The sequence below is a fragment of the Scardinius erythrophthalmus genome, assembly GCF_964197995.2.
Source record: "Scardinius erythrophthalmus genome assembly, chromosome: 12".
NCBI lineage: Eukaryota > Metazoa > Chordata > Actinopteri > Cypriniformes > Leuciscidae > Scardinius > Scardinius erythrophthalmus.
This window is the reverse complement of record NC_138232.1, coordinates 26,134,206-26,160,084: the sequence shown is the minus strand read 5'-3', so window position 1 is coordinate 26,160,084 and position 25,879 is coordinate 26,134,206. Positions and strand designations below refer to the sequence as shown.

The window sequence follows — 25,879 nt, the reverse complement described above, 5'->3', positions numbered from 1 at the left end:
GCCCTGGGACCCCTGAGGAATGATGGGATTGGATGGAGGAAGAGAGGCAGATCTTTGAGCATTCTGCAGATGAAAAGCTCTTGATGAGATCATGACAGCTCTAACCCCTCTGCTTCCTCTTTCTCCATTTCATCTGTAAACTGAAATAAGCTTACAATCTCTGTCAGAGATCGGCAACTTTTCTCACCACAACCAGAGTTAAGACAATGAAAAACATGTTTACGTATGAATTAAAAAAAATAAACAAACATTTATGTCAAGCGCATGTTTGCTAACAAATCTGACGCATATGCATGTTGTCGTCCTAGGACAGACTTCCTCTCACACAGGACAAGTTTTTTTTTTTTTTTTTGATCCACACTTTCTTTCCATAGGGTCTAATGCTAATTATTTCCCAAGATTGCATTGTAACAGCACTCTTCACAGTCTGGTGTTCTGTTTCCTGTGTGGTTTATAATGGCAGCCTTATATTAGCCTGTTATTTATCTGTATGCAAAGTGTATTAAAAACCTAAAAAGGTTTTACACAATGGTATATGTATCCTTGTTAAAAATGTCATGTAATTATTATGTAAACCCATTTTTTCTATTAGTATCTTAACTACTTGATGATATCTTAGTCAGCTTCCCTCTGCTTTCTACCCAGGAGTTTTTACATTTAGCACATGAAAGGACTTTGTTGTGAATAATAGAAACAGATAATGAAACTCATCACAGTGATGCCATCACAGTGGTGCAGCTTTGAGTCTCAAATGCACTTTGCTTTTTTTTTTTTTTTTTTTTTTATGGATATAGTTGGTTATGCTTAGTTTTTAAGGATAGAGCCTGAGGCTGTCCTTGTGCTTAGGATAACTTGAAATGATTGGGTTGGAGTAGTAAACTCTATCATATTTGTTTTATTTTTGTGACCTGCACAGATTAAATTTCCGGGTTGAACATACATTATTTCTTGTATTACTTTTCACCCGAAAATGTATTTATGTTCCCTTGCTTGGCTTCCTGTTCACACCCCTTTTCTGACACTCAAAAGCATCCCACATTCACATGCAAAACTTAATTCTGATTGATTACTATTGTGTGACATCACAGGAGGAGAGAGATTAATGGCCCACACAGTTGTCTGAGGACAGATTTAATTCAATTCACATTTAATTGTATAGTGCTTTTCACAATGCAAATCGTTTCAAAGACAAAGCACTTCTGTAAAGGAGTGCCATTCCATTTTCTGCCATTCCATTGTCTGACTTTTTTGTCCTAATGGAAAGTGAAGTGAATGAACATCAACAACTTCAGAGCATTCTCTTGTAATCATTGAGCTGCAAGTGGCTGGGCGACGATAGGTAAAGCACTTTCAGTTGACAGATGCCCACATGCATCTAATACTGACTCTTTTCACCATAATTAAAAAATAGTTACTGTTTTGATGTTTTCTGGAGCTATTTAAAGCGATGGGTCACCCAAATATGGAAATTCTGTCATCATGTTATCACCCTCATGTTGTTCCAAACCCAAAAGACTTCTGTTCTCTAATACAAATAAAGATATTTTTAATATACTCTCAATATTTTTGTCCATCCATTGAAATTCCATGTGACCAAAAACTTAATGTATCAAAAAGTGAACAAAGACATTGTGAAAGTAATATGAATATGAATCAAGTGGTAATCCAGGTCTTCTGAAGAGACATGATCGCTTTGTATGATGAACAGATTACATTTATACATAGACATTGATCAACGCACATATTGAGGTAAACAGGATGGTTACATGTCAAGCAAGTATGAACCAATGTGGTTTCTCCCAATAAGTTTTGTTGTTATCAAAACAAGTAAATTACTGATTCAGTGTTTCCTGAAACCAAAGTTCCAACGAACATTACTTTGGGCTTTGTTTTTAGAAACCCTTCCATATCTACTGCGTTCATTAAAGCTTCCTGCATCTAGGTCCTTAAAACTTCCTTCCATCGGTTTTGTAACCTGTGGCAGTCTATGGATATTAATACAATATTCATATAAAGCCATGCAATAGTTTTGTAATCAACAGACTGAAATATTTCATTCACAAAATATATTGCTATAGCTCTCAAATAACATTTGCATTTCTGCATAATGCAATTTGGGTCTTTGCAATTAGTTATGAGAGTAATATTGAGTGCCATTATTGACTTCAAACTTGGCACAATATGCTTGATCTCAAAAACAAACTGTTATTTAGTTTTAAGTATAAAAAGTGTGATTATTTTTACTGTAATGTGCTATGGGAACTGAAGTCAGGTAGCTGCTAAGCAATTACCAAGCTGTCTCGCTCTGAGAGATGTGTGCAAAGTTGGGACAGAAATGAATGTCTCAGAGGTCGACATTGTGGAAGTGAAACCCAGTATGTGTGCTGTTTTGAGTGGTACATGTATCATAATGTTGAAAAGAACCATGTCAAAGCAAGAAGGTTACAGCCTACCTAGATACACACTGATACTAAATTATACCTTCAGCTAGCAAGAAGTTAAATTGTGCTTCATAAAACATACAGCTCCTGGAGACCAGGTGCATTACTCATGATTGGAAACAAATAAAGAAGGTAAATTTGCTGAATGGATAGAGTACAATTTGGCTGTGGGGCTGCCGTTAACAGAAGTGTGTGTGCAGTCATAGATGGCATCTGGGAGCAGCAGTGTGTTAGTCAGTGGCACGTTAGAAGCGATGACATTTGCTTGAGGCTTCTGCCCAGCATGAGCTGCCTGACTCACCCACTCATCATGAGGACAGAGCCCACTGCTGCCAGTCAAACACACAATGTTGATGCCTGTGACACTATCAGGTGTCACTTTTTCTGGAATTTGTAATAGACTTTGGTTCCACCCACATAAATATACTTTGTATACATTTCTGTCTCTTGTGCACATATTTGCTGGGTGATCACATAAACAGGATTACATATACAGTAAATTGTCTTAAACCTACCTTTCTAAGCCTGCTTTCTGCCATCAGCACCATGCTGACATGTCAACATCTGTATGCATTATTACATTCAGATCTCTTTCCTTTTACTCTGTTTTTACAAGACAAAGACAAATGAGAGTGATATCTTCAGTCATTTATTCACTCCATGTCTTTCAGCTGTTTCTAACAATGATCACTGACTCTACCAGTCATTTTTCAACTTAAGTAGTCTTACACCTAAATAAATTGTTGAAATGATTAGAAATTATGTTGATGTACACTTATTCATTTAATCGAGAAAGAGAGGGAGCACAAAAAAAGTATATATAAATGTAAAATATATGACCTTTGCTGGCAAAATGAGTCACAATGAGCACATTTTCAAAAATTAGTTATTGTTTATTTAAAAAACCTTCAAAAAGATGTATGATTTGTTGGAATCATACAAAAAAAAGAAAAGAATGAGCTATACCTGTTTGAAGTCAACAAAGTCAATTTTGGTAATAGCACCAAATTTGGCACACACAAAGTGAAAAACAAATATCTATAGGAAAAATATACAGTATATTCAACTTTTTTCCCATGATACCACAATTGTTTAATTAACATTAATGAAACAAACAGCCTATATATTAAGACCTAACTGAACCTAAGACCTTCTGTGTATATGTCTATATTGGGATTGTACGCTGTCTGAGGCATCTTTGTGTGCACACCTCGGATCTGTCAGTCAGCACGATTAAGCTCACGCTTATGTTTACATCAGCATGAGTTTGAAAATCACATTTCATTGGTTCAGACTCATGCCATCAAGAATTGGCAATGAATATTCACAAAGTTGGAATGTTGCACTTTACAATTATACCAAACTTGTGCTGAGTAGAAGTACCAGTCGCCGAGAAGCTAGCTGAGAAAAACAGCAATTTTCATGGACAAGGGAAAGGTACTCCTCCCAGAAAAAGTACAAGTAAAGATACCTATAGATACAATATAAATGCTATTTTCAGCATTGGCACCGTTAGACGAGGGCTTAATGAACACATTTTTGTGAAAACCTCAAATTCAACCAAAATGAAAAATTTTCACTTGTTTTGCCTGAAGCTCTTAATTAGCCTGTGCGTATTCCGATTAATTTTGCCAGCATGGGTCACGTACAGTGGGGAGAACAAGTATTTGATACACTGCCGATTTTGCAGGTTTTCCCACTTACAAAGCATGTAGAAGTCTGTAATTTTATCATAGGTACTCTTCAACTGTGAGTGACGGAATCTAAAACAAAAATCCAGAAAATCACTTTGTATGATTTTTAAGTAATTAATTTGCATTTTATTGCATGACATAAGTATTTGATACATCAGAAAAGCAGAACTTAATATTTGGTACAGAAACCTTTGTTTGCAATTACAGAGATCATACGTTTCCTGTAGTTCTTGACCAGGTTTGCACACACTGCAGCAGGGATTTTGGCCCTCTCCTCCATACAGACCTTCTCCAGATCCTTCAGGTTTCGGGGCTGTCGCTGGGCAATACAGACTTTCAGCTCCCTCCAAAGATTTTCTATTGGATTCAGGTCTGGAGACTGGCTAGGCCACTCCAGGACCTTGAGATGCTTCTTACGGAGCCACTCCTTAGTTGCCCTGGCTCTGTGTTTCGGGTCGTTGTCATGCTGGAAGACCCAGCCATGACCCATCTTCAATGCTCTTACTGAGGGAAGGAGGTTGTTGGCCAAGATCTCGCAATACATGGCCCCATCCATCCTCCCCTCAATACGGTGCAGTCGTCCTGTCCCCTTTTCAGAAAAGCATCCCGAAAGAATGATATTTCCACCTCCATGCTTCACGGTTGGGATGGTGTTCTTGGGGTTGTACTCATCCTTCTTCTTCCTCCAAACAAGGCGAGTGGAGTTTTGACCAAAAAGCTCTATTTTTGTCTCTCACATTACCTTCTCCCATTCCTCCTCTGGATCATCCAGATGGCCATTGGCAAACTTCAGACGGGCCTGGACATGCGCTGGCTTGAGCAGGGGGACCTTGTGTGCGCTACAGGATTTTAATCCATGACGGCGTAGTGTGTTACTAATGGTTTTCTTTGAGACTGTGGTCCCAGCTCTCTTCAGGTCATTGACCAGGTCCTGCCGTGTAGTTCTGGGCTGATCCCTCACCTTCCTCATGATCATTGATGCCCCACGAGGTGAGATCTTGCATGGTGCCCCAGACCGAGGGAGACTGACCGTCATTTTGAACTTCTTCCATTTTCTAATAATTGCGCCAATAGTTGTTGCCTTCTCACCAAGATGCTTGCCTATTGTCCTGTAGCCCATCCCAGCCTTGTGCAGGTCTACAATTTTATCCCTGATGTCCTTACACAGCTCTCTGGTCTTGGCCATTGTGGAGAGATTGGAGTCTGTTTGATTGAGTGTGTGGACGTGTATTTTATACAGGTAACGAGTTCAAACAGGTGCAGTTAATACAGGTAATGAGTGGAGAACAGGGGGGCTTCTTAAAGAAAAACTAACAGGTCTGTGAAAGCTGGAATTCTTACTGGTTGGTAGGTGATCAAATACTTATGTCATGCAATGAAATGCAAATTAATTATTTAAAAATCATACAATTTGATTTTCTGGATTTTTGTTTTAGATTCTGTCTCTCACATTTGAAGTGTACCTATGATAATAATTACAGACCTCTACATGCTTTGTAAGTGGGAAAACCTGCAAAATCGGCAGTGTATCAAATACTTGTTCTCCCCACTGTATGTAGTATTGGGGTACCTGACCATTACACCAACAGGGACTATAATGACAATTGCATTCTAAATACATAGACATTAATATTGATTTAGTCCCACATAACAGCTTCCACTATTCTGGGAAGGCTTTTCACAAGATTTTGGAGTGTTTCTGTGGGTTTTTTCAATTCATCCAGTAGAGCATAAAATCTATCTATTTATATATAACAATGTATAATCTGTTTTTGATAGATAGATAGACAGACAGACAGACAGACAGACAGACAGATAGATAGATAGATATCCAGTCATCACACTCAACCAAAACAAAGACCGAGAGCATAAGCTATAGAGGTGTTGCAATCTGGTGTCGCTCTTTAATTCGACTAACTGCTCCTCCGTTTCAACTGCAAGGTATTTTCCTGGGCAACTGAAGGAATCTCTGACCCAAGCAAATTAACTGAAATCCTTACTGAAATAACAGCTGAATTGTTGTTTCAGTCCTTCAACATGTTGAGCGACTGTGTTAATCAAAGAAGAAATATGTATCCCTTTCTCTTGCAAACATTTTAATTAATCAGCCTATCATGCCAAAGATCCAATTTGCCAACGATTGCACTGACTTTGTCTGAAAGAAGCAAGATGTTGGCATCTCTCCCTTGCATCGATGTGTTCAACAAATCCAACCTGTCGAAAATGTCTACAAGGTTTGACAACTCCTATTTCACACTGACAACATCAGTGTGAAATAGAAGCTGCTCATGTTTGGCTCCCATTTCCTGACAAAGCACTGCCTGCTTTAAAACTTTAAGTTTAAAACTGACTCTAAAGACTAAGGCATTTTCTTTGATGTGAGAAATTGGCGATGATTCATACACTTGGCTAAAGGGGCTAAATGCTCGACACGAGTGACCAGACCACTAACCCTCCCAGTCATCCAAAACTTCAAACAATGCCTCTCCAGTTGTGTGCACTGGAAGAGACAGACAGAAAAGAATGTTCTCCTCAATACAATTTTTGATATATCTGAAATAGATATGTGCTAGCAATTGTTGAAAACTTTTTCTTCGTCGAAACAAGAGACCAGGAGACGTTGGGGATCACGTTCAAACAAAGTTATTCTTTATTGAGGACTTCGCTGTACGCGGCTGCAGTTCTTCCCAAATCATTCTGGCTAACAAACTTTACATGGTTTCTTTATAGGTCTTTCAGTGGGCTGTCCTTAAAGGTGCTAAACATACACACAGCCTTAGAAGTAACCACTAAATCTAATCATCTAAAGACAATAGAGGCAATTGCCCCCAACTGAGATAATGGTACCCCCCCCCCCCCCCCAAATGGTATACACAACAAATGGTCACAAGACCTTAGACTAGGTAACATTCACACACAGTCCAACTCTTAGTTGGAAGATCAAAGACTATTACAATGTTTAGACAGCTGACTTAAAGCTGACTTCTGATCAGTAAATTGATGCCATCATGTTCACCTTGAATGCCCAATACAGTGTAATTCACCTTAGTTTTTCATGTGATGTTATGTAAGGAAGTAAGATCAGCAGATCTTAAACATATTCTTAAATTTGGATTCTTCAGTCCCCCGTTTGAGAGTTCTTAAAAACTCTCACAAAATACAAATTTAAACACATAAAGTTAATTCTTGTAACTGGTGTAAGTTACAGGCACATCACATATGTTCATTCTTGTAACTTGTGTAAGTTACAGGCACATATAACTTGCTCTGTGTTGTTCATCTGTAATTGACATGTTGACACAGAAACAAACATGCACTTAGGATCCGTGAAATCTTACGGGTCTGCTGGACGTGAGTCATTTGTTGGTTGACACACTTGATACTAACAGGTTTCCGAACCATGAAAAGTTATCTTCAGTCATATTAACCAGGTGCAGCACTCAGATAATGGTGCAGGCTTGTAGTCTTGATCATATCGATGGATGACTGAAGGTTCTTTATCTCTGCGTTGTGTATTTTTTTTCTTCTTTTTCTTTTGTGATTGGCTCGTTCAGCAGTGGGTGTAGTTGTCTTCTTGAGGTTGTGGCTTCATATGCAGGTGAGACGTCGTTGCATATGGATTTTTGGAACAGCCATCAAGTGTTTATCTGCACAGAGGAAGAAAGAAAACAAAAGACGACAGAGCAGTATTTGTCCAAACACTAGGGTTGTAGCAGTATTTGTTTAAATACTAGGGTTGTAGCGTCTGCTGCAGTTGTTTCATTCTTTCCCTATTTCTTAATTTATTTGACACCTATGGACCAGTGAGGTAAGGATGGACTAAATGGGGAAAGGCCTATGAGGTTGTCTTCACCCTGGATTGGCCCCTGACGCCTGTTGCGTCAGTTCTTTCCAGGGCCCTCACTGAACCGTGTCCTATTCTGTCCCTGTTGTGTGCACACTGTACAGTGTGTGAGAAAATTGGCACATCTCCATTCTCCAGTGAAACATCAGTCTTAATAGACATCATATAGAGCTTGGAGGTCTGATTGTGGTGTTCTGCAGTGTAACATTTATGGCTGTGAGTTTTCTGAATGTCCCCCAAACAAAGGCTGTGACAGTCACTTTCCTTTTGTTCTATTAAACAAAAAAAATAAGTCTTTCATCTTTGTTGTAAGTTACTGGGGAGATTAAGCAATCACAGCCCAAATTGTTAACACCTCAAAAAGCTTACCCACGAGTCCAGTGACGAGGGGAGGGGTTGCTTCAAAGTAGCAAACAAATGTAGTAAGAGCTGCATAACATTGTTAACTTGTCTTAAGTTATTTTTATTTTTTCGACATTCTTTTCCAAAATGTCCGTGCTTGCCACAGTAAGAACAACTGGCTTCTCTAGGACTTTTGCGTTTCTTTGGCTTCTCTGAGTTAACCTTAAAGGATGCTGCTGCAATTTTTACTCTTGCCTTGACATCAAAGTCTCTTTCCCACATAGCTAAACTGTCCAAGTTGTCTTGCAGGGTTCTATTTGACCATGTAAGATCTAAGAAAGGCAATGCATTTCTATGTTCTGACAAAAGACCATCGGACCATGCACGAACTAGAGGACCATTATGACCTAACACTTTCTCTGGAGTGTCGGCAATTCCGCTGTAAGCGGCAGCGGTCTGACAGAATCGTTCTGTGTACTCACAAACAGTTTCATCCTTCTTCTGTACACAATTAGTGAGCTTTGACCAGTCCACTTTCGGTCCAACAATGTTCTTTAACACTTTAACAACTTCCTCTCTCAATTCATCTTTACTGGCCTGTTGCAGTTCAGAATTATTTACAGCACTTTCAAAATCATTGAATTCTGACTCAGTCAAGATCTGTGATATTAGCTGGGTGACTTCAGCTAGAGTCATATCATAGAGCCGCATTTTGCTGATCAATGCTCTTCTAAACTTAGAAAAATTTCTTTGCACTGATGGCAAACTTTCAGCAATTCTCTCAATCTCTTTAGGACCTAAAGATGTTTTGATTGCTTGTGGCTGCAATATGGGGGTTGCACATGGAACTGTATCAACACCTTTTCCCTGAGGCTTTTGTCTAGCTACGCACACTTCAACTACATTTACATCTGCATTGACATTGTCCTCTATACTATCAAAAGACTGTAAATCAGGATAGCTTTCATCTGACTGTTGGTCTTCTAAATCACATTTGGTTGAGGCTTTGTTATGGCCCACCTTTGTCTTGAGACAGGACATGTGAGTCTGCAATTGTTTGTTCTGATCGTTTAACGTAGCAATACAACGAGCTTGTTCTTGTGCAATGGATAAGCTAAATTCTCGGTAACAACAGATAATAGCTTTCATATCGTTCTTGCGAATACTTGCTCCTAGTACCTTCTTACAATCTTCAATTGACCAAACTTTGACTGCATCAATGCCAAATTTCTTTGTTAAATTCAATCTGACTTCCTCAGTCACGATTGAGTCCATGCATTCTCCTAACAAGGACTTAAACTCATTGTCTGTCCATAACGGGCTAGCTAATCCACCTTTCTCTGTCGTGGGTATCAGCCTAGCATTCCTTCTAACCATTTTGTGACTTCCTTTGTTACTTAATCACAAAACACTAAAAAAACTTCTCTCTACTGTCTTGCAAACAGAGGGTACAATCTTATTAGCACATGAGGCTAATCTAATTCTAAAGCTAATTCTCTAGCTTACAGATAGGTCTTCTCTAGCAAGAGCATACACACAATATTAACATGTAACTGTTAATCTTCCCTGCCAATAACAGGGGGTAAATTTCATCTCTAAAAGAAAAACTTTTTAGAGGTTTATCTTTAGTTAACCAAACTCTACAGCTGTTTGTTAACTACTTTTCTGAACGGCGCAGAGGAAAACATTTGTACTGGTCTGCATTGGTTCTTTTAATGGAGTGAAACTCACCGAGTCTTTCATTTGTAGAGAAAGATTCCATCTGGAAAAAATTCAGTCTTTGAGATCTTTTTGGAGCTTGAAGTTTTCAATCTGGATTCAGAAGATTCAGTCTGGAACTCAGTCAGCTTCGTTGAGATCTTTGAGCTTGAAGTTTTCAAGGTTCCGTCTGGAAAGTTCATTCTTTGTTGAGTTTCAGTTTCTCCATCCGGGTCACGGCACCAAATTGTTGAAAACTTTTTCTTCGTCGAAGCAAGAGACCAGGAGACGTTGGGGATCACGTTCAAACAAAGTTATTCTTTATTGAGGACTTCGCTGTACGCGGCTGCAGTTCTTCCCAAATCATTCTGGCTAACAAACTTTACATGGTTTCTTTATAGGTCTTTCAGTGGGCTGTCCTTAAAGGTGCTAAACATACACACAGCCTTAGAAGTAACCACTAAATCTAATCATCTAAAGACAATAGAGGCAATTGCCCCCAACTGAGATAATGGTACCCCCCCCCCCCCCAAATGGTATACACAACAAATGGTCACAAGACCTTAGACTAGGTAACATTCACACACAGTCCAACTGTTAGTTGGAAGATCAAAGACTATTACAATGTTTAGACAGCTGACTTAAAGCTGACTTCTGATCAGTAAATTGATGCCATCATGTTCACCTTGAATGCCCAATACAGTGTAATTCACCTTAGTTTTTCATGTGATGTTATGTAAGGAAGTAAGATCAGCAGATCTTAAACATATTCTTAAATTTGGATTCTTCACCCTGCAAAATCAGTTGTCTCAAGCTGCAGGGCATAGTACTGGCTTTGTATGATGTTAGCTAGCAATTGCTCTTTAACGTGGCTTGCCATGTCAGATATGCGGCACCTAACAGTGTTATTAGAAAGGGGGATATCACCATTCTGTTGTGCGAAATTCTCTCCACAGATATATTTGGCAGCAGGTAAGGTTAGCGCCTCTGCAATTGTGAGGTTTTCTTAATTTAGGAACACTTTGCGAGACATATAGGACACTTCCAGACACCTGTTAAACACTGATATGTGTTTGTTGATTTTGCGTTTCTGTTGTGCAAGGCCAGAATAATTTGAAAAAATGTTAAGGGTTTGTCTTTGAGTGTCGGGTGTTTGGTTTCTAAATGGCACTTCAGCTTGCATGGCTTCATGCTATCATTTGCCAGCAAATCTGTGGACATAACGCACTGGGGCTTCTGTCCCCAGTGCTGAAAATCTGTCCCAGCCACCTGAAAAGCCTAACTGAAAATTGCTAATGTCATTCTTTCTTAGGGGTTGGTGCTGACGACACATCGTCGCCACAACTCAATTTGGCATGTGTGATGAATTTGTCCATAATGGAATCATTTCGACTGGTTGTCACTTATGTGTCTGCATTGTCTGCAGTGTGAGTAAGTAATATAAGTACATGGCAAGAATAAATTGTCAAATTTAATTGTTTAAATTTAAAACAAAGTAGAAGCTGATAAGGGATTGACCCTTGGCAACACAGCGTGCACATGCGCAACTCATTCACTTCTATGTCAGCTGCCGTTTGGTCAATGGAATGTGCTGCTCCGGCTCTCAGCCACTCACTGAACAGAGAAGATGCAGAGAAAGGTCTGAGTGCAGGGGAAAAAGCAAGACCTGACACTTGCAGGACAGTACTGGCAACATTTGAAAAGTTGCAACGGTTTGTCCAAAAAGTCACTAGATTTGTCGCTAAAGATGTCTGAAAAGTTGTGAAGTTGGCAACACTGGTCTTCACTGATAGCTAGAATAAAGGCAGGCTAAGCTCCACCTCTACCTAGCAAAAAGAAGAGCATTTGTGAGGTCAGGCACTGATGTTGGACAAGAAGGCCTTGCTCGCAATCTCAGTTCCAGTTCATTCCAAAGGTGTTTGATGGGGTTGAGGTTAGGACTCGTTTTTGAAACACAAAGGTGTTACAGGGTTTTCAACACAGAATTAGATTTAAACTACTCCATCTGACGCTTGGCATTGTACTTGATGATGTGAGGCTTGCATGCAGCTGCTCCGCCATGAAAATCCATTCCATGATGCTCCTGCCAGACAGTTTTTGTGCTGATATTAATGCCAATGGAAGTTATATAACTGTAATCTATAAATCAACCCAACATTGGCGACTTTTATGCACCATGTGCCTCGGTGATGCCACTCTGTGACTTTGTGTGGTCTTCTACTTCGTGGCTGAGTTGCATGCTGTTCCTAAACACTTACAATTTACAATAATACCATCAATAATACATTTACAGTTCATCGTGGAATATGTCTGATATGTCTGATGTTACCATGGACTTAAGGAGCATTCAGTAATGTCATATTTACTTTAATTAGGAGATTATAAGTCAGAGTTATTTGTACAATTTTGAAAATTGTCTGTGTTTTTCAATCCCTGTCTTGGAGGCCCCTCAGCACTGCACTTTTTATGTGTCTTATCTGATCAAATTAAGGTCATGAATGACCACAAAATCATCTAAAATGTGAAACATTATTCAGACTATTATAGAACTGTAAGGGGTTATCTTTCTCTCTAAGCTTCTAATATATACACATCCACATATATTGCATCATTTTTATATTGTGGATTCATCACATCTGTGTAAAACAGAGAAACACAGCAGGGTGTTGTACCCCATCAGTTTTCTGCCATGGTTAAATGTTCTTCTCCATGGTATTACCTCAGATCAGCGGCTGAGATGAAAACCAAGATCACCTTCACCCCTTAAGGTGAGAATTGAAATCGTTGAGCAATGACTTTTGTCCTCCCAGAATATCCGTTTTCTTATTGTCACAGACTGAAAGTAGGAAATTGTTTTTTGATATATCGTTCTATCTCTCTCTCTCTCTCTCTCTCTCTCTCTCTCTCTCTCTCTCTCTCTCTCTCTCTCTCTCTCTCTCTCTCTCTCTCTCTCTCTCTCTCTCTCTCTCTCTCTCTCTCTCTCTCTCTCTCTCTCTCTCTCTCTCTCTCTCTCTCTCTCTCTCTCTCTCTCTCTCTCTCTCTCTCTCTCTCTCTCTCTCTTTCTCTCGTATAGCAGCCAGTGAAACTGAAAAAGTTGATTACAGGATTTGGGTGATGTTACCAAAGATGGAGACTCTTAAATCCCAAAAAATCTATTCTCATAGATCTATTAAGAATTAGGGCACAAGGAGCAGTGGTTATGCTCTGAAGATGGCAGGAGCTAGCAAAACCCTTTCGAAAAAAAGAAAGAGAGCAGTACGGTTTTATGCTGGACTGTACAACAGTGATGATGATTTGTCTGCTTCTACGAAGGTCTACCCATTGCTTCAGAGAGCTCAAAAGCGGAGCTGAAGAGGCCAGTGTGTGAGCAGGAGCTGCTCATTGCTCTGAAAGAGATGGAGGGGGGTAAAGCCCCTGGCATAGATGGACTTTCTGTGGAGTTTTACAGAGTGATTTGGGCAGTTTTGGGCAATGACCTGTTGGCTGTTCTCAATGAGAGCCTATCTGAGGGGTTGTTGCCTTTAAGCTGCAGAAGCGCGATTATTACAAGATATAAAGACCTGGAGACCAGTGAACTTGCTGATCGATTCCACAAAGTGTATTGTTTCTACCTAATGATGAGGGTGGACAAGGCTTAGTGCATTTGCCAAGCAGAATGGCAACATTTTTGTCTACAATTCATTCAAAGATTTTTAACACGACCTGCTGATTTGGTGTGGAGGAACGTGACCAAGGTCATTCTACAAAGGGTGGAGGGACTTGGACTTGTCTAGTCTTTAGACTAGTCTCTTTTTGGATTATGTGAAGTTGTACCTGAATGGCGTATCTCCTTTTTTATTGTGGACCATTTCAAATATGGGGACTCTTCACTTTCGAGATAATGGACAATTCAGACTCCTTATTTTGGCTTTTGGTGGAGCCCCTTGTCAAGATCGATATAACAAATGCCTGGCCTCACTCAGAAGTTGTTTGCCTCTAGAACTGTGAAGCTGAGGGAAATTGTCAGTGTGGCTGGCCCTGACTTAAGTGATGTTGCAGCAGTAGCCCTTTTGCTGGGGCACAGGTCAATTCGCCAATGACACTACTTATGACCTTTGGAAAAGCCTTTGAGGTTCCTGATACAAATGATCCTGTTCCGAAAATTAGGATTACTCTGGGTCTTGAAGGGCATGTCAAGTCCTCTGCTAGACCTTCACAAGCTGCAAGACTTGGATTTGGATACAGTAGAGGGGAAAGTTTGATAGGAAAGTTTTTAATAGAGTTGGCAGTTAATGCATTTATTTCTGTTATCAATCGAATTGTTAATGATCAGTGTGTATTTTGTGGTTTAAAGCTACACTGTGTGATATTTTCCCCCATCTAGCGGTGAAATTGTATATGACTACCCAGTGAGTATTAGTTTCTGTTCCTTTCAATTCCGAGGGCGTTTTAACTCCTACGGTGGCCGTATTTTTCCAAGATTAACATGGCTTCCAGTTTGACTTCGCAAAAATTGTGCCTTTTAAAACTATTCATCATCTGTGATCCGTCGCAGCACAGATTTATGTTACAAGGTAAACAATACTTTTTCACCATTGACACGAGGAAAAGTAACGCAAGTTATACTAGAGGTCGTTCTGGCATTATGCACAACCATGCTATGGTTAGACAAGCAACTATAAAACTTCGAGTTTACACAAATAGGCTGAATTACCTGTCGAGAAGAAAGCAGGCTACTTCGGCGTCCGTTTTAAAATCTGTGCTCCTCATGGGCTCTTTCCATCTGGGAAAAGTTACTCCAATATTGACTTTGGTCTTGCTGATTTGCCTGTAGCATTGACGTTTTAATTATCTATTTCGCTGCCTGTAGCGTTGACGTTTTAATTCTCTCTTTCACTTCCTTGGCGACTCTGCTACATGTCCTCGAAAATAGGCGTGATCCTCCATCTTCAGCAATCTTTCAAATCTGCCGGCAGTCGCAAGTAATCTCCTCCTCGCATTCGTCACAGTGTCACTGAGTGTAAGAACGTGAAAGGCGAAGCTTGAATTTCCAGGTATGTCCCTCTTTGGCGAATGTATTTTCAAGATGGAGGCGCAACATGGGTTCCGCCATTCAAGCGACTTGTTCGTATGTTTTATAAATGGCAGATTTTACGCTTACGAGAATACTTTATTAGTTGGTGGAAGTAATTACACATGAATGAGCACATATACTTTTGATAGAATAAAGTGTTTTTTGCTAAGAATAAAAAGTTAACTTAATAACTTAAAAAGTTACACAGTGTAGCTTTAAGGGAAACAGTTTTTTGTTGTTTTTTAGAATGTGTTAGAATTACAGTAGAAAGGATGTCATGGTTGCATAGCAACAGCATTTTTGGAAGTCCTATGCAGCTCTGTTACTATGCACCATCTCACCTCAGTCCACCTTTACTGTAGGGATTCAGAGCAACAATAGATTCTTAATATTGATTATTGGCACATTGCGAAAACATGATATAGTCTTGTCATATCAACTAATATACAGCTTTCAAAACTCTTAGTACAAAAATCCAAACTGATCACAGTTGTAACACAGCTAGTCATTCTTTCAAATCCTGAATAATAATCAGAGTAAGATCTTAATTGCAGTAAGATGTTTACATGACATGAGCAGAACTCTTCATTCCAGTTTACATGCAATTTTCATTATTCTGATTATTTGCTAATAAGTATTGTTAAACCACACTCATATAGGCATACAGCATGCGTGTTACCTGCCATTGTTTTAACCTACTCACATCAAATTCAAAACACATTTTTACGGACATACTGGATATTATTCAGCGCCGTGATGAATATCACAATGCCGGGTTTGCCTACGCTGTGGTCGAGTTCTTCACACCATCTGAATGAAGATACAAAGCAGAGACTGCGCACTGTGCATAGCGAGTTGTGTTGACAGAGTTGAGCGATTTGGTGAAGAGAAAACTTAAGAATAATGTCACGGAATTCATTCATGAAGTTGTGTGAAGTAATTATGAAACAAATTTAATTTCAACTCTAAACCTGCTTTACAGTAGACAGTGTTTAGTTCAATTACCGTGTCAATGTTACAAAGTTCATCAATTGTGAAAATGTACTTAATTCAACTATAAATCAGCTCTACAACAGACAAAGGTGTCATTATTCAGCTCAAGTCAGCTCCGTGTTTGTTCAAATCAGTTCAAAAACAAGCAAGTTTACTGTGCTTTTATATTTATACTTTCTCTCTAATGAGAACCAACAAGTTTGAAACTTACAGCACTTCACGTCCAATCACATCTCAGTTTATTTTGAAATGCTGATATGATTTTTTGGGTTTCATGTATGTGCTTATTAATCTCTCTCAGGATCCCCGGCAGACTGAATGACAGAAGGACACCATTAGGAGAGCTGAACTGGATTTTCACAGCTATTACTGACACAATTGCATGGAACGTCCTGCCGAGAGGTTTGTTCTGATAAAAATCCAACTATTCAACAATCTCTGAAGATTTAGTTTCATGTCAATCAACAACAAAGACCTTTCAGGGCCTCCCACAAGGGTGACAAATTCATTTTGATCATTCAACATCTGTTAAATGACTTGGCTCAGTCAGAACCCAGATTTGCCTGTTAACGTTTCTTGTTCTACAAAATAACAAAAAATGGCGGAGATGTTGCATATGCACTTAACGTGGTGACGTGACATAAATATGCACATAGTGTGGTGGCATTTACAGTATGCAGATGACTCTGATTAAATTTTAGTTTAATACTTTGGATTTTAAGTAATTTTCTGATCCCACTACCCCACTAATATTCTTTTTGCTACAAAACCAATAACATTTAAAAGATTATAATAAAACATCTTCAAAAGATTGAGTGTGAATTTGATTATATAGATATAGGTATAGATTGCTGCCCTCTATGAAAATCCATAACTATGCAATATCACATGAGGAAACCACAGATTATACATGTTGATACTGATTTTAACAGTTCAAGAGATAAAAAAAATAACAATTTTAGATTAAGGCTCGGTGATATAGCTCTTGATTTTTTTTCTGTATTTTGATGTTATTCATTATGCATCTCAATGTTTTTGCAAAAAGTTTTTTTTTTTAACCCCATGAAAAAGACATGATCTGGATAAGACAAATTACATATGTTGTTTACTGCAAAATCACCTCTAGTTAAAAAAAAATAGACAATAGCCCTATTCGCACGGGATTAGTATTACCTGGTGACCTCTAGTAATTTGTAATAATTGCGGAGGTTGTCTGTGATCTTAATCCCGTGCGAATCGGCCATGTCTGTAATTTGTAGAGTTAAAATTCCCCCGCAAATGACCTACCATATTTCGCTGGACACCGAGGTCCTGTGATAATATTAGTCCTGTGCGAATCGGCATCTCTGTGATTGTGCGGCAGCGGTCGTAGGCTATATAATTTTTAAAGGTTTTTGTTTCCTGTGCGCTTTTTTATCCATCTTTCGCGAATAATGGAGGCTGCGTTGGAGTGTTTTGATAGTGCTATATGATATTTTGGGTGCTGGGTCATATCACTATACACCATTCAACTATACACAATTTGCAGAAAGAGAAAGCTGACAACCATCAGAAGAGCAAAAAGAATGATTAGATGGAGATGAATGACACAGCAGCATGCGGTAAGGAACATTATTCTGTTTATGACGATCTCATGAAAGGCCTATACCACAAATTTAATTTCTCGTGCTATTTATACCCAAAAATGTTTGTTTTTTTTGTGTGTGTGCATATGCTACACACTATAAATTTTAGGATTGGGAGTGTGGAGTGCGTGCGTATTGCACGTCATAAAGTGCGTATCATATGCACGCGAAAACTGTATCATATACAGGCAAAAACTATTTTTGCCATATAAATGGCACGAGAAATTAAATTTGTGGTATAGATACGCACTTTCATGAGATCGGGCTGGATAAGTCCGTAAAATCAAGTAAAAATCACAGGCTTTGTTTATCCCGTGCGAATGCGCCACACGAAAATCAGATCTGGGTGGGTAATTTCTAAATCACACGTGGTCCCCAGATAATACTAATCCAGTGCGAATAGGGCTAATGACTGCTTGTAAGTTTTTATTAAACTAACACAAAATGAATCTTTGAAATCATATTTACTTAAATGTATCTATATAAAATCATTTTAGCATTATCTCACTGACTGAGCTCAGCATTCTTGCAAATTATAATCAACAGGATTTGTACACAGTGCTTAAAGTAGTTGAATTACTTGAATTTGACTTTTTGAAATTTAGGTTCTGGAAAACCCTTGAAACAGCCATTTTGTATAAAGAAGTACTTGAAAAGTGCTTGAATTATTGAAAGACAATATGGGAAATGTATTTTTTATTTTATTGATAAAACAATCTTTTCACACAAAATTAACGCTGCAGTCCGTCTGATATAGATATAGAGGCATTTTGCATGGCTATGAGCATGATATTTCTCATATAAATATCCAAGTATATGAAACAGCTTTTATTCAAGTCAATCATATATTAATGGAAGAAAAAAATCAGTTTCAATAAGGAAACCGATATCTTTGTCATAGAAGTCTTTCAATGGTTAAATTTACCACTGTCATTGCATGTGCTGCACTTTACCATTTTGTTTTATTGGTTTATTTTTATTTTTATTTTTACCTTTTTTAGAATTTAAAAGATAATAAAGAAAGATATTCTTTGATAAATGAGATCTCTGATTGTAGGCCTAGTCCTTGAAAAAAAAAAAAATTGTGTTTAAAGTCCTGAAATTTGCTTAATTATAAGATGAATTTTTAACATGTTACGCACAAATAGTATAAGAATAGATATTCATAATATTCTTAATTTTATATTGTCAGCAAAGAAATTGCGATAATGTCACTTATCTTCCATGTATTGCTCAGTCCTAGTTTAGAACAAATTTGGCAAGTTCATTTTCTAAATTTATATTTGCTTCTTCATTCAAAATTGTTCCAAAAGTCAAAGCAAGTTCAGCTGTTGCATGTCCCAGAGCTACTCACAGACTTCCAGCAGTAAACACAGACAGTAGAAGTGAGAAAAATGGTGAAGCATCCTGGTGCTTTTATACTGAATATCATCACTTTTAACAGTGCTTGCTTGGCCAGTCAGATTCCAGGACCAAAACTAACTGTTGTATAAGGAAGTATAATGATGCTTGTTTGTGCATTCGCAAGCTCTGTAAATGCTTTGCTGGCAGTTTGTACAGTATTCTTCATTAAAGGACAAGATATATATGTAAATTCTCAAACACTAGCAGCACAGAGCACAAGCTTTGAAGATTTGCTTCTGTCTCTTTACTGAAGAGAAACCAAGCCTGATTCTGTGGGTATATCCTAACCTCTCACAGTCTTTAATAAATTTTTGTGCATCAAAGTTGCATAATGAAAATCCCCAGGCTTTAATCTGCCATGCACACACATCATAATCATTGGATCTCATTAAGACTGAGCATATCACACAACAGAATTTAGGATTTTAATCAAGTTACCTGTTCGCATAAAGCATTTAACAAAAAATCTTTCTCTCTCTTTCTCTATAGATCTCTTTCAGAAATTATTTCGTCAGGATCTTTTGGTGGCCAGTCTATTTCGTAATTTCCTTTTGGCTGAGAGAATTATGAGGTCATATAATTGTACACCAGTCAGCAGCCCCAGGTTGCCACCTACATACATGCACGCTATGTGGTAAGTGTATGGATGTGAACACACATACATCATTATTTTGCCCAATATGTGCAACCTTTGTTCAGACAGGACAAAAATTTGATTGTTTTGATGTATCTGACTCATATACTTTAGTTGTTCATTGTCAGAGGTGTCAAAAGTATTCACATTCATTACTCATGTAGAAGTATATATACTAGAGTTTAAAAAAGACTTCTGTAGAAGTTGAAGTATCAACTCAAGCTTTTTACTCTGTACTGTAAAAAGTACTGGTTTCAAAACTACTTAAAGTATAAAAGAAAAAGTAATGTAAGGAAAAAAATGCCATTAAAAGCTTAGGCGGCGCCACAGGGGCCTATAGTGCACTACCCCACCTCCTCAAAAAACATTTTTCTAAACGCCATAATAACTATAATGTTATATTAAAATGTTAATGTTGAAATATTTGGGATGCACTAGCCACTAGGCTACCTGTTTCAGCCGCATATACTGTATGCCCATTGAAAATTAGCGCATTTTAGTACAATGCAAATACATTAAAGAACCATATATGTGTACTACTGAGCATTAAAGGTTGTATCAGCGATTTCAGGCCCAAACATAAATGATCACATTCATCTAATCTTTCCTAACGATCCGCTAGCTGCCCGCCCCATAAGTATGGCGTCAAAAAAACGCGTCTCTGTAGGCAGCCGTTATTGACTACTGGTTCCAACCAATCACCAACAGGGGTGGGTGTTGTGAGATTTTTGCGTGCAGCCGTCATAGGCAGCCGTGCACGAGCGCAAAACCTCACAACACCCACCCCTGTCGGTGATTGGTTGGAACACTATTTATTTTGGTTTTGAGTGGTGGTGAAACCAACTGTTTTTGTGTGCAGATCTCAGAGCCTAGGCTGCCTACAGAGACATGGTTTTTTGACGGCATGCTTATGGGGCGGGTAGCTAGCGGATCGTTAGGAAAGATTAGATGAATGTGATCATTTATGTTTGGGCCTGAAATCGCTGATACAACCTTTAACGTGTTTCATGGAGCGGAAGATATGATGACTAGTTGCCTATAAGTATTGTAATGGTGCACAGTGTTGCCAGATTGGGACGGTGATTTCCAGCCCAAAAGCTCACCAAAACCCACCCACTCCAAGAAAAAAACGGCCAAAATTTTACTGCCAAAATAATGTGATTATAATTTTATTACCATGTCATTCAAGGTTGATAAGCACCATTTTTATCTCCTTAAAACAAAATAACGATGATAAAATAAAATAAAAAATAAATCAATTTTCCAGGAAATGGATCAAAACAGGACAATAATTAAGGAGAATTAGCAAATATGACTAAAATGTCCAGGTGGACACGGTCAAAACGGCAATCAAGACATGAACTGATGACTTTAACCCTCGGAAGTACACATTGCAGAACATAACGAAGAATTTAGCAGTCAAAACTGATTCATCGTTAATTCAAACCTTTTTCAGAAGCTGTCAGGGACAAGTAGAGTGCATGCAGTCTGGACGGTGTAAAATTTGCAGATGTCAGGTTAGGCTAGTGTGTACATGACCATGGACAGGAATCGTCCCATATTCGATTTCAATTCAAGTCATTCAACTGCTGTCCTCTCAGAGTTATATTCACCATCGAGTAATCTCCAACCTCGTGTACGTTTTTAGAGTTGCTCACTATCTCACTCTTTACTGTAGGTACAACTTACTGTATATGTATGTCACTTTAGCATTAGCGATCACTTGAATATACTGTACAGCTACAACTTATCGCACTAAATCGTGTCTGCCTGCTTGATCGCTGATTGGCTAAATGTGTGTGCTAGTCGGTGATGATTTTACCATGTAAGTAAAAAGTACCATGCTTTCTCAGTACTTAGTTCAAAATATTTCTGTTTCTATTTCTATTGTGTCATTAATATTAATCAAACCACAATGCTGATAAGATAAAAACACTTACTTATCTTAATCAATTTATTTGTTCTTTATTATGAGATACCAGATACTTAACTGCTTCAAGGCCTTATGCCATTGTTTTAATTAAAGTAATATTTCAATGACATATAAAGTAATGTTTCATATGTTAATGTTTTTCTTGATATTTAATAAATATCAAAATAAATAAATATGTATTTATAATAAATTATAATATAATTCTATTTTTAATTAAAGTTTTGTATTCAGTAGCGCATTATTTTGCTGTGGCAAAATTCTTATTGTGAATCATGAAATTTCACTGGTAACGTTATTGACTACTGGTTACAGTATTGAGGTAACCATTATTTCAACTCAAGTCACAACCTCTCAGTAACAGTAACATTCTGTTTTATTATATTTCTACTAGAAGTCAAATCGATGCGCCAGGTTTTAAACAACATCCCACGGAGAAAGACAGCATTTTCTTTTATTCCCCGAGTGAACGGCACTCTTCATTTATTTACATTGGTATTTTACTCATAGCTCTCTCCCTCTGCATTTTACATGAACTATATTATGAATCTTCATTCCCCAGCTCTCTCCCCCTGTTTTCTGTCATCAGTATCATGCTGTTGGCTAAACCTGCATTGTGTAATCCTCAACAGTGTATGATGGAATAGAAACAGTGCTTTGTTCTTCACAGTAGTTGAAGTTTGAATCTCATAACATGCCATTAGCAAGAGAGTAATAGATTTCAGTTTCATAATGGACCATCAGAGCTCTTCAGTTACACTAGGCAGAAAGTTCTTCTGAGCTTATGAAACAGGAGATGAGATATGGAGAGAGGCGGAAACAGAGGGAACATTTGGTAAAGAAGGAAATAGTTATGGGAACATTTTAGAGGAAATATGGTGCCTTCCGCTATTAGGAGTAGACATGATAAAGCAGGTAAGGGAGTAAAGGAGTGAGAAACAATACAGGAAACAGACAGAGAGAATGATCTTTGTGAAATGATCAGTCCAGTGTCCATCATTATTATCAGGGCTTTCAATTCAACATGTTAATTTAGTACAACAAATTGGTTCATTTATCAGCATATTACGCAAGTAATGTATATTATTAATAATCAATATAAACAATAATAATATAAAGGTCTCAGAGGAGACCTATATTATTATAAATATATTATAAATATATAAAATAAATATATTATTATTATTATTTATTTTATTTTTTCATGGGACGACACATTGAAGCAGCAGTGGGAAGGGAAGTATAGCACATAGAGCTTCTCTGAAAAAGTTAGAACACAAAATAATAGTAATAAGAGGGAAAAGCAGATCAATCTGCAAAACTTGCAAGACACAATAGAGCAGTGGAGTGAGGATATTAAAGCCTGAAGAAAGGCCCTATGCTGTTGCCTGTTGTCATGATCCACTATTGAAGCTGGCCTAATGATAGTGGGGTCACTCTTTTTGTATGTTTACATTCCGCTGGGAGAAATCCTGGTGATTAGAGACTAGCAAAGCGTATTATAGTCACAGCTGTAGTTCTGGCTCTTCAGTGGACAACACTTTTGATGTGTTATGTAATGTCATGAATTAAATATAGCCAAAGTGTTGCGGGTTCTGTGATCAAAGCAATTCTCTCAGCCTATGTGGCAAAGGAAAATACAGCAATGTTAAAAAAAAAAAAAGCAATGTTAAACCTCAGTGTGTGATGGAGGTCTAAAAGTTCAGTGCTGCTTATGTATGTGGAGTGTCAAGAGATTAGTTCTTATGTAATAATTTAACATGCAGCCTTTGAGAAGTGCAGTGAAGATTACATGCAGATACTATAAAGCAGTGCTTCTCAACTTGTGCTGCAGTAATTGCAACTAACCGTATAATTGTACAGAGTTAGTATAGTGAGATAAATAGGCTAATTCATTTTTAAAAAGGAAGTGAAAACACTTCCAATACAGTATCTTTTGACGTCAAAAGAAATGTGTCCAATCAAAACTTAATGTATTTTGGTGCAGATCCATCTGTCACTAGATGGCTAGCCAAATTAGGCAGATCCCAACATGGATAATTATGTAACTTGCCCCCGTCCTCAAAAACCATGAACAAATCTGCTCATGGCAGTGGCGTGCACAGACCTTCGCGGGGGCAGGGTCGAAATTGCATTCCGGGGCGGGGGAAATCACGTACCGCGGGACTCCGCAATGCGACCGAAAAGGACTATTTCACGATTAAAGGAGCAGGGGCTCAAAACAAACCCACTTAATCGACAATGCACGCCACTGGTTCAAGGTTAAATTAAATACAATTTTGGTACTGTGTTGGGTTGCCCAATGTAAAATTAGGGTCCTGTTGCAAAACAATTTGAGAACCAAATATCTTATTCATTTACAGGAAAAGTTTATACCAATTTAATTTTTAGTTTGTGTTTACAGTTGTGCACAGAATCTGTGGGTGAACTAACCCTTTAAGTGTAGAAGTTAAATAATCTTTCTCAAAGATTTCAAACGGGTAAATTTACAGTCTCCTCTCTCCCTTAATAATGAGTGTCATGAATAAAAAAATGTGCCAGTGCATCTTTTCATGTGATCAGAGCCTAGACTCTCACAGCAAGAATCGTGATTGTGGGATTGACTAGTGTGGCATCTTTGTGTGTGTGTGTGTGTGTGTGTGTGTGTGTGTGTGTGTGTGTGTGTGTCCAGGCAAGCATGGGACCTTGCGGTGGACATCTGCCTCTCCCAGCTTCCCACCATCATCGAGGAGGGCACAGCCTTCAGGGTGAGTATGACTTTTATACTGGCTCTGAGTGAAGATCACAGAGTTAGGGCTATTACCTGATCAGTAATTCAGTGTCTCTTACATCTATTGTTCCTTTTCCTCGTATTAGCACTGTAGTCCTACTTATGATGAATTAGTTGTACAATCTCTAATCATAATCAGTGACTTGTATATTCCCCATTGTTAGTCACTGAATTTAATCTGGTCACACCACCCCTCTGAGTGCAATTTTTTTCTGAATGCTGTTCAGTTTTCTATTAGTACCATGCCTTTTTAGTGTCTGTAGTTAGTTTTTTTCTAAATGTTTAAACAATATGGAATGGAATATTAAGTAAACTTCAACCACAGAAAAAGAAGCTGAAGTTTAGCTAAATGTTTCATTGCCTCTCCCACATTAAGATCTTGTCTAAGTAAAATTATTATAGTATTATTATAGTATTATTATTATAACTTTCAACAGACCAAGACAGAAATGATGATGTTTCTCTCATGGACACTTGCTAATTGTTAAGTATGGCTCTGATGGTTTTATTTACTTCCTTTTTCCACCTATTCTTGTTTTGTGCTCAGTTTTACTCAATATTAGGTGCAGTAACCTGTTGTTTTGGACATACTTAATGCTGTTACAGCTTAATTTCCCTTCTGAGATTCCCTTCTAAAGTGTTTTCCAATGGCCTGACTCTTGTGACTTTCAGAGATTTGGGAGTTAGTATCTGTTTTGTATAATGGTTGCAGTAAGGTAGAGTTCTCAGTCTGATGTAATTTGTGTTTAGTGCAACAGATGCCATTTCTGGCACTCATATTGCTGACAAAAAAAACACACATTCACCCTTGTCTTTATTGTTACTTTTGGGATTCAATCGTTTTTATATGCTTGTAATTGTGTGTGTGTGCTTGTGCATCTGTGTAAATTAGAGAGTTGCTAATGTCCTGTTATTTCATCTTGAAAGTGTGTGGTAGAACTGACAATTTACAGTCTATTCAAAGCTGCTGTGAATCAGAAATCTCCTTTATCCCCTTTATAGCTAATCTATATATCATGCACATCATTTTCCAGTTAAGGTCCGTATTCTGGTTAAGTCATTATTATGAAAAAGGCATTTGCATGCTTCAGAGCTACTATTTTTCTGTTTTATTCTCTTTTGAATATACTGGAGATACGTTTATTATGATTAATTTCTATTTTAAACTGTAATTTCATTCAATTACCGATTCTTATGTATGTTCTTAATACACAGTTTAATGAATTGCACAATGTAGTTCCTTATAAATGTAACACAGTAAAATGATAGTAAATGGAAAAACAGCAATAAATAAATTAATTAAATAAATAAATAAATAAATAAATAAATAAATAAATTTATATATAAATCAAAAGCCAAAGACCTGTCTGCCTAACTCACATTCACACAGAAAGTGAAAAGACTTGAGATGGGCAAGGTGAGTAAATGAGTGATGGGGCAGGAGAGAAAGT

General features: G+C 38.0%; 1 protein-coding gene across 2 annotated transcripts in view; it reads left to right on the top strand.

Moving 5' to 3' along the window:
• The window catches only part of rptor (regulatory associated protein of MTOR, complex 1), a 425,184-nt gene that overhangs the window by 282,086 nt on the left and 117,219 nt on the right, over positions 1 to 25,879 (top strand). For both annotated transcript variants that reach the window (XM_081381619.1, XM_081381620.1), the window contains 3 exons: positions 16,367 to 16,467; positions 19,584 to 19,728; positions 24,330 to 24,405. In XM_081381619.1, coding sequence (XP_081237745.1) covers positions 16,367 to 16,467; positions 19,584 to 19,728; positions 24,330 to 24,405 — 322 coding nt within the window. The remainder of the gene's footprint in view (positions 1 to 16,366; positions 16,468 to 19,583; positions 19,729 to 24,329; positions 24,406 to 25,879) is intronic.